The sequence below is a fragment of the Cucurbita pepo genome, chromosome LG01 (genome assembly GCF_002806865.2).
Source record: "Cucurbita pepo subsp. pepo cultivar mu-cu-16 chromosome LG01, ASM280686v2, whole genome shotgun sequence".
Classification (NCBI taxonomy): Eukaryota; Viridiplantae; Streptophyta; class Magnoliopsida; order Cucurbitales; family Cucurbitaceae; genus Cucurbita; species Cucurbita pepo.
Window position 1 is genome coordinate 789,582 of NC_036638.1, and position 9,039 is coordinate 798,620.

General features: G+C 36.4%; 3 protein-coding genes, 1 non-coding gene and 1 pseudogene across 4 annotated transcripts in view; 3 read left to right on the forward strand and 2 right to left on the reverse strand.

Annotated features, from left to right (window-relative positions):
• Positions 1–82: 82 nt before the first annotated feature.
• Positions 83–3,778, reverse strand: LOC111782190 (cytochrome P450 90A1-like). Its single transcript, XM_023663013.1, has 9 exons — positions 3,119–3,778; positions 2,655–2,804; positions 2,137–2,382; positions 1,056–1,148; positions 898–976; positions 702–817; positions 507–631; positions 338–438; positions 83–230 (listed from the first exon to the last, which is right to left on the reverse strand). The coding sequence occupies exons 1-9, from the start codon at positions 3,632–3,634 to the stop codon at positions 202–204; spliced, it is 1,455 nt and encodes a 484-aa protein (XP_023518781.1). The 5' UTR covers positions 3,635–3,778; the 3' UTR covers positions 83–201.
• Positions 3,779–4,044: 266 nt separating this feature from the next.
• LOC111782218 (probable aquaporin PIP1-4) overlaps positions 4,045–9,039 on the forward strand; it is an 18,911-nt gene continuing 13,916 nt past the window's right edge. Inside the window, exons 1-2 of the mRNA XM_023663047.1 lie at positions 4,045–4,050; positions 5,426–5,432. The gene's annotated coding sequence lies outside the window, so the exon portion shown is untranslated. The remainder of the gene's footprint in view (positions 4,051–5,425; positions 5,433–9,039) is intronic.
• TRNAC-GCA lies at positions 4,490–4,561 on the forward strand. Its single transcript has one exon. It is a non-coding gene; the product is annotated as a tRNA-Cys (tRNA).
• The window catches only part of LOC111801958, a 14,900-nt pseudogene continuing 10,432 nt past the window's right edge, over positions 4,572–9,039 (forward strand).
• On the reverse strand, positions 4,689–7,374 carry LOC111782199 (auxin transporter-like protein 1). The gene is made up of 8 exons (XM_023663024.1): positions 6,654–7,374; positions 6,387–6,572; positions 6,180–6,292; positions 5,917–6,100; positions 5,751–5,848; positions 5,469–5,676; positions 5,122–5,379; positions 4,689–5,048 (listed from the first exon to the last, which is right to left on the reverse strand). The coding sequence occupies exons 1-8, from the start codon at positions 6,834–6,836 to the stop codon at positions 4,830–4,832; spliced, it is 1,449 nt and encodes a 482-aa protein (XP_023518792.1). The 5' UTR covers positions 6,837–7,374; the 3' UTR covers positions 4,689–4,829.

The following is a 9,039-nucleotide window of genomic DNA, read 5'->3' on the forward strand; positions in this document are numbered from 1 at the left end:
GGAATTGCAATTGTTGTCTGACTGACTTTCTGTGAAGAAGCCTGTCTCTAACCCCACATACTGCACATGTTCAACTCAAATCATCTGAATTTTGAAGCCAGGAGATCATCTGACCAGAAGATATGTAGGTAGAAGGCAGTGTTTGATTTTGATTGGCTAGAAAATTGGTGCTCTTGGGAAGTGGCCGCCGAGAGGAGTGATTCATTGGCTGTGTACTGTTTGAGTAGTAGCTTCATATTGTGTGTACTAAAACTCATTAATTTACCATATAATCTTATTCATACAAGATCAAGAGAGAGATAGATTGAAACCCCAAGTCATAGATGAGTGTCTTTACATTGTGTTGTTTCGTCCTTACGGGTGACGTAGATAGGATAGCGTTTCTGTGTTCTTGTAGTCGGGAAAAACACCAACTTATCATCTTCTGCTGGAACCCATCTGAAAATCATAGATCTTTAGTAGAGTTGCTTCCATATTTAAAACTTTGTTCAAGACATTACTAATACCTGAATTGCGTAACAAGATGATGAAGGAAAACAGAGAGTTCTACTCTGGCAAGCTCGTAACCAGGGCATAACCTCGGACCTCCTCCAAATGGTGTAAATGCATTTGTGGTCGACCCCAAGCCGTTCTGCTCGGTTGCAGAGATAAAAGTTAGGAATGGTAAAGTATAGAGAGGATTGAGATTTGACAGATTGTACCTGTTGCTGCCATCTCCATGGGTTGAAGGAGTGAGCATCGTTGAAATGATGATGGTTCATATGAACGGCACGAAACGATGCGAAAACCCTCCATCCCTTTGGAATTGTATAACCACCTGAATCAATCAATGTTGTTAGGTAGACGTATGTTTGATTCATATAATAAGGATCGAAGAATTAGTATGTAGTTAGTTACCTTTGATATTCACATCAGTGATTGCTCTCCTAAAAACTCCACTGATTATGTTGCCGACTCTCAATGTTTCATTTACAACCTTTATTATAGAAAGAAATAATAAAGGAATGAATATGAAATTATTAAAATATTTAATTTAGGGTATAAAACATACTCACACATTGGGTGAAAGGCATGGACTTGTAATCATTCCATTGGAGGAGCTGTTGCTCTGATTCCTTCTTCCTTCCTTTGATTTTCTCCTGCTCTTCCTGTCACCACCCCCATTCCTTTTGTTTCAATCAACATTATCCTCAACAACCACATCAATCACGACAATCTCAAATTACCAATTTGCCCCTATTATCGTTTTTAGTACTAATATATATCAACTTCAACACAACTCAACTAGTTTAGTTATATACTATCGACTAAAACATTAAAAGTTTCTAAATATCGTCTGAGGATGGATGGTGGTGACCCGGGAGGAGGGTAGAGGACAATAGAAGGGTATTTTTGTAATTTCAGGCGACTGGACAGAGTGACCAAATTTGTAATTTCACATTTTTTTTTCTTATAAATTAAAAAAAGAGAAGAAATTAAGTGGATTTGGGTCTTACCTTTGACTTTTACCAAAAAATATTAATTATAATGTAATATCCCCTTCTCTGTCTTCTGCTATTTTATGTACTTTCTTCCATCTCTTCCCTTTCACTCTTTTGACTCTTTTACCCTTTCTTCTTTTTCTTTTTTTAAATAATAAAACATAATAAACTAATTTCAATTAAAAAAATATTGTTCAAATTTAAAATCTTATTGGATAGAGAAAGTAGAGAGACTAAATAATTAATTTTATATAAAAATAAAATTTAATTTTGTTTATTAAGAGGTGCACGTGGATAGCTTTAAACAAACAGTAAATGAATGAAAGATTTGATTAGCTCATGCATAACGAAAGAAAAGTACCCAGATATGCGGCCTTATACAAAAATCCACATCATCAATATCCAACTAGGATTTACGGTTTCACAATCATCCTTTTATTCCTTTTTTTACCCATTTTCATAACCAACCAATTAAAGTTTTAATAATTAAATATAACCCATATTTAAAATATTAAAAAAAAAAATATTGAAATTAGCGATAATGGATATGAGGTTGAAGTGAAGGACCGAAAAGTAAATGGCATTGATTTTGGAATTTTCCGCCCCCACTATTCCATAATTGAAAATAAATAAATTAAGGGGACCGGAAAGTGACCTGTAATTGGGCTAAAGCCAGTGGCGTCTCCGTCAGAAACTTGACGGCCAGCGTCATGGTAGTTGACGTCGTTTCATACCCCGCCACCAATAGAGCCAACAAGAAATCTACTATTTGCTCATCGGAGAGGGAGTTTTCTCCGGCGAGTAACGCTCCGAGCATGTCCTTCTTCTTCACTCCACCCTCCCTCTCTTTTCTCCGCTGCCGCACCACCGTCCCCAATTGCTCCGCCACCTTCCTCCGCGCCTAATTTCAAAAGCTTAACTTAATTAAATAAATACTCGTATGTACCATTTCATTCGTCGTATCTCTAATTCATGTATGAGGTGACGTTTGATAATGAAATTTCAAGAATACACTGAACTTATAGTATCAATATTATTTCCAAATCATATGGGCCCATGAAAGAATTATTACGTGAAAAAAGTATCTCAATTATTTACGAGGTCAACATCTATGTTAGTAAATATTATACCTTTTGGTCTAATTCTAGTGTCGGGTCAACTCGAAAAAGTTACCTGAATGGCTCGACGATAAGTGGTGGAAAAGAGAGGGAGAGGGACGGTAAAAAATCCTTCAATGACCAGAAGATATTCCTTCATCAGATTTTGTGTCCATTCACACCGATCAAAGCTCATCAATTGCTTCACGGCTAACTCAAACGTTATCTGAATTTTTTTCAAAAATTAAATTCTATTTTAATATACAAAAAAATACATAATTAAGAAAAAAAAAAAAAAANTAATATACAAAAAAATACATAATAAAAAAAAAAAAAAAAAAAGACTTCCATGATCTGTACTGGAAATAGAATTATAGGTTTTTTCTTGTTTTTGTTGCTAACGTGCGCCGGGAATCTCTTGGGGGGCTCCCGACATTGAGAAATAATAATAATTTATTTTATTTAATTTTTTTTTTTATTGAAATGGAATTCCATTTTAATTAGAAAAAAGGGAAAAAAAAAATAAATGGTTTAGAGTACCTTTTTGGCCTCCTCCAAGAGGAAGATCCGGCCGGTCCAGGATTGCAAGTTGAGCCGAATCAACCGGTCCACATCGACCAAAAGACGGTCGCGAATAATGGACGAATTGGCAAAGCTCATAGTCAAGGAATGCATTCTCTTGTGCAAACTACCTTTCATAAGCAACAAAGAATGGTTCCCAAGCAAGTTGGAAATGGAACCGGGGTAGCTACATTCAAAAAGCTTCTCCTCATTCTGAAGAATGAACCGGTTCGTCTCCAAGTCGGCCGAGAAAACCGTCGGCTCGCCAAACAAATGAGTAGTAAAAACCGGTCCAAAGCGGCGAACCCGCTCGTCGATGAAGGGTTCGGGGTTCTCAGTCTTGTAGGCGGAGATGAGGTGAAGGGTCTCCCCGATTAAGGGGAGGCCGAGAGTTCCCGGCGGCAGACGCCCTCGCCGGAATGTGGCGGAGCGGAGGAAGAGAAAGAGAGAAGAGGCGAAAAGAGAGGAAAATAGTAAGAAGAAGAAGAAAGCCATGGGGGATTGAACTGAAAATGGAAAAGGGGAAATGGGTTCTAGACCAAATTTGGAGACATGGAAGGGAAATACATAAAAATCCGATCTTTAGAGAGAGAGATGATGAGAGAGAAAGTGTGGAATTGTTGTTTTCAAGGGAAAAACAGGGACGAGGCAGAGGGCACCAGTGGTCTTACTAATTAAGGGCGGGATGAAAGTCTTAGCTCCGCTGTAAAATGATCATGAATTTATAATCAAACAATACTATCTCATTCGTATGACAGTTTTTGGGAAGTACAAAACAAAGTTATGAGAGCTTATAGAAAATATCGTACAAATGTAAAGAATCGTGTTCATCTAATTAAATTTTAGGTGACACGAGGTCTGAAGCACACGTGTGTAATCTGAGAAACTTGGAGGTTTCCGAGCACATCAACATCAATATTATCAACAATGCGTATGTCTGACCTTTCTCTTTCCCTCCTGCCACACCTGCACTGCACGTGCGCTCTCTCTCTCTCTCTTGTTCCTATTATAATATCCCTCTTTTTATTTTTCTTTTTTAATTCTTGCTTTCTAATTTGTGTTTAAATAACTTAAAAATAATGGTAAATGGAGGTGGGATTAAGAGTAAAATAAGTATAATTAGAAAGGGGATTATGTTTTGAATTGATCATGTAAACTTGCATGGCCATCGAGTTCGACATGTCGTACTTGTTGTTGGGCTTCAATCTTCTTAAATGAGGGAAGGGGGAGTTGAAGGACTTAAGTATTGGGCCCCAAAGCCCAATCAAATTGCCGTACGTTCTAATTTTTAAATAAATAAAATGAAAATTTATAATATTTTAATTAATATATCAACCAACGAACAACAACGGGTCCATAGCTCAGTGGTAGAGCATTTGACTGCAGATTAAGAGGTCACCGGTTCGAACCCGGTTGGGCCCTTTTCAACCTTTTTTTTTTCTTTTTACCTTCCCTAAGTTTCTTGTCCTGTATGTTTAGTCCAAGTAATTTTTGTTTGTCTATATTTAATTTTCAAATTAGTATTTGTATTACAAATATTTATGTATTACACAAATATGTATATATATATATATATAGAGTTTGTTTATATAGATGACGCAAACTTACATTCACAAGGACTGAAGAAGATAATAATAACAAAAGATTATGGTGTAAGAAAAAAGCAGCAAAGAAACAACTATGGAATTGATCAGCCATGAGCCGCCGCGGACGACGGCGCTTTGGAATGGCACTGGTAGCACTTGGCGAAGAGTCCGAATGTGTCAACTTGTTTGATGAAATTGGCCATACTGGCCCACCCGCCGAACCCGAATCCGACGACCAGAACCCACGTGACTATGCACGTGTTCACCACAAACATCGCCGTCCAGCTCCTCCCCAACACCGCCGGAGGTTTCTCCGATGCATTCTACAACAGGAAAAAGAAACCCATTTGACCAATTTGGATTAAAATCAAGTTCAAAGTAGATTGAGTTTTTTACCTGCCGGGCAGAAGCGGATCGATAAGTGAGGATATGAGCCAAAGCAGGGATGATATAAACAGTGAAGCTAACGAGAAGGGCTCCGACGGCGGAGTTTATTGGGCCAAAGAATGGGAATATAATCGCCAAAAACCATATGGGTATCACCACCGGCAGCCGAACAAGCGCCCTTAAACATAAGCTCTTCGTGTCGTGCATTCCTATCACTTTCTCCCACACGAAGTACAGCGGCGTACAAGCAAACCCAAATGTTATGAACTGCCATCAAAAATCAAATATTTCCCCTGTTACCAAATCAATTGGAGCAGAGTCTTAAAAGTCCATCAGTATTCTCTAAATTAGTTAACCTGGTGAATGAGCATGAGAATAACGCCAGCGTCCCTCCACGGGGAGCGAGGGAGGAGCGAAAAGGCATTGGAATGGGTGAGAAGTTGGTCGCCAAAAGCCCAGTAGACGGCGGTGGCGGAAGGCAGGGTGAGCGTAAAGACATACAGAGTGGCCACTAAGTATATATACTTGAACTTCTGAGGCTTCCACATCGCGTGCATAATTTCTCTGCAAAAACAAACTCCAATTTCAAGCACAGGAATTAAGATCATACGGCAATGATCATGACAAGGCGTATGTACACTGTGACGGCATGGCCACCGAATGTGTAAAGAATGTTGGTGGCGCCGGTGAAATACAGAACCAGCTCAGTGGGAGCTGAATGCTTGACACCCTCGATCTACAACAAAATGACATGTTACCGAGGGGTTGATAGATAGGGATTGGTTGGTTTGATGTCGGAATTACCTGACCGTGAAGGAGCGCAGCCAGAGTCAAATACCAGGCGGTGTAGGTGGTCATTCCAAGGCCAAGGAACGACCAGATTCTGTAGTTGTGGAATGAGGGTATGAACACAGTGGTGGCACAGCAAGCTCCAAATATGTAAGTCCATGTCCTCTTGTCTAATTTGTCATTTATGTAATATATATTACTGCAACAAAACCCCATATTTCATTGTCCAAATGTTTTCAAAGAAGGAGGAGGAAAAGAAGATAAGAAAACACAAGGACCTTGCACAAGCAATGAGCTGAATGACAGAGCCGAAGAGGAGGAAAGTACAGTTAAAAGCCAATCCAATTGCTTTCCACCACGGCCCAAGAAGACCATCTAGAACTTCAAACCACTGTCAAAACACCAGACATTTGATAAAATAATCAACAATTTTGTTAAGAAAAACAGAGACCAGACTTACAAACTCTGTTTTTTTTTTTTTTAACCTGAATGACGTGGTTTTTGAAGCTAATGTTCTCCTTCTCCTTCCTCCCTCTGTACTCAACATACAAAATACTGATCAAATAAGCCGTCCAGCTCCCGAGAAATCCGTAAAAAATTTGCAAAATGATCCCCGAAAGCATCCCCAGTTGAGAGAAAGAGTAGGGCAGAGTCAACAGAACTTGAGCCACCTGCAAGAGAAAATGCTGAGAATGACTAAATCTTGTGATTTTCTATGGAACTTGAAAGGTTGAGGCCATGTAATACGATACCTGATTGGAGGCACAGCTGAACCAAGCATCATAGACAGAGCCACCATGCCACAGAAAGCTCTTGAATCCGACCAAAGATTCATCTCCTTCCTCCCTCTGTTCTTCTCTGTATTCTTCTTGTTCTGTCGTCTGATTGAAGCTCGGAACGATGGCTTCCTCTGTACTCTGTTTGGCAGGCGCCATTATTCCCTCAAAGGAACAAAACCCAGAAACCAAAAACGAAAGATTCAAAGTGGGTTCAGTTGGGTTGTGGGTTTAAACTTGTGAAGAGAGGCATTTGAGAGGAGGGGTGGCTCGTAATTCGAAAGGAACCCGCAAGCAGCGATGGGGGATTTGAGGTAAGATTTAGAGGTTTGCTTGAGAAGATAGGTTAGGGAGAATTTTAGGAAATGGGAAGGTTTGGCAGTGCTTTAAAGCTTAAAACTCTGTGGTTGAGCTACTTTCTTGGTTGTTACCCACTGGAATGAAATGAAAACTGAATTTTGGGAGTTTCAAGAAAGTAGAAGAAGGAACGAAATGTAAGAAGAAAACCCAAAAACAAAAAAGAACCTCATCTCGGGTTCGTTGGATTGTGTGATTTTCGTTGGAGTTGGAGAGTTTGCAGAGAACAGAGGAAAGCAGAGGAAAACAGAGGAGAGTCCTTTACGCAGAGCAACCCCAACCCCATTCATTCAAAACTTCGTGCCTTGGTATGAATAATATATAAAATTCAGGAAAGCAATTCCTTTTTCTTACCCCAACATCCCGATTAAAAAATTAGAAGTTCGAATCAATCAAGTACTCGAAAAAAAAAAATTAAATTAAATTCGAAAAACTTCAAAGAGTGAACTATTATTTAAAGTCTCAAAAAAAATCCCCGTGGTAAATATAGGTTGGATTTAGGAAGTAAAATTCACTCGAAGTCGATGAAATGAAATTGTTTGGGTAGGTAAACATTCTTTTCAACGTCGTAAATATTTTTTTTAGTTTCGAAGTTTAAAGTAGGTATTCAACGATTTTTCATTTAAAGAAGATATGCTTAAGTTCAATAATTAAGCTAATTTAATTTTAAGGACTCATGATACTCATAATTTAAACGTAAATCTCAATAAATTAAGATATATATACGGATCAAAATTGAATCTTTTTAAATTTTTATTGGATAATCGAACAAAAAAAATGATTAAGGAAAGGGATTATGGATTAAAATGGAAGTAATGTTGTTAGTTAGATGAGTGATTTGGAAGTGGGCACATTTTATTTTAGACACTGACTTCTATTTGGAATCTTGTTTAACAAAATTAGGCACAATTCCATCATCAATTTATAATAAAGTGTGAATAACAAGATTAAATTATAATATTTCACTTTACAATTTGTGGTTCTTATAGAATTCGATCTTCTTTTTTGCAATATCGATCCTTTTAAATCAACAAAAACGATAGCAATTTTTAAATTTTTTTATTAATTACATAAATATTCGATAATCATAATTTTGTTCCAAAAACATTCTCTATAGTTTAAAAAAGTAAAGAAGATTTGAAAATTGATGAGCCTTTCCCCTTCATATTCCTTTAAACGTCTTATCAAATAATTAATGCCTCACGTAATATAATAATTCAAAGTTAAAAAAAAAAAAGAAGGAATTTTGTTAGATGGGACTCTCGTGATAATCTAATTTAATTATTTCTTTCGCACCCTCTTAGAATTCTATATATATATTTTCGATTTGAGATTATAAAAAATTAAAAAATAAACGATATTTGAGATTAGCGAGAATAACGATGATTTTGGTACAGTTAAAAAAGGAGTTCAAAATAATGATGATGATGTTCATCATTTTCTTCCATGCTTTACATAAATCATCATGCAATTTCCCATATTTTAATATTACTATCATATTATTCTCACAATTTCATTCCCCCCTTTGTTTTAATTAATAATTTAATTATCATCATATAAATTAATTAATGTTTAACTTCTTTCACACTTCCCCATATATAAATATTTTTAATTATTTATTGCTCTAAGTGGGTCAACATTAAACAATAAAAAATAAACTCTTTAATAAGATGAGAGGTAATTGGTGACGGTTAAAAAATGTAAAAAATTGTCACACCAACATATTTTTAAATTTACCTAAAATAATTATTTATATATATTTTTTAATTATATTTGGAATTTAGATTATTACTATCGATGATATATCACTATAGTTCTTAAATTAAACGGTGACATTTAAGTATCTTAATTCTTCTGAATAAATCCTCGTGAAACCCTAATTTTTGTGTTAGTGTTAACTCGAAAGAATCCTTCCATATAACCTCTTTTTATATATATATATATATATATATATATATATATATATATATATATATATATATATATATATATATATATATATATA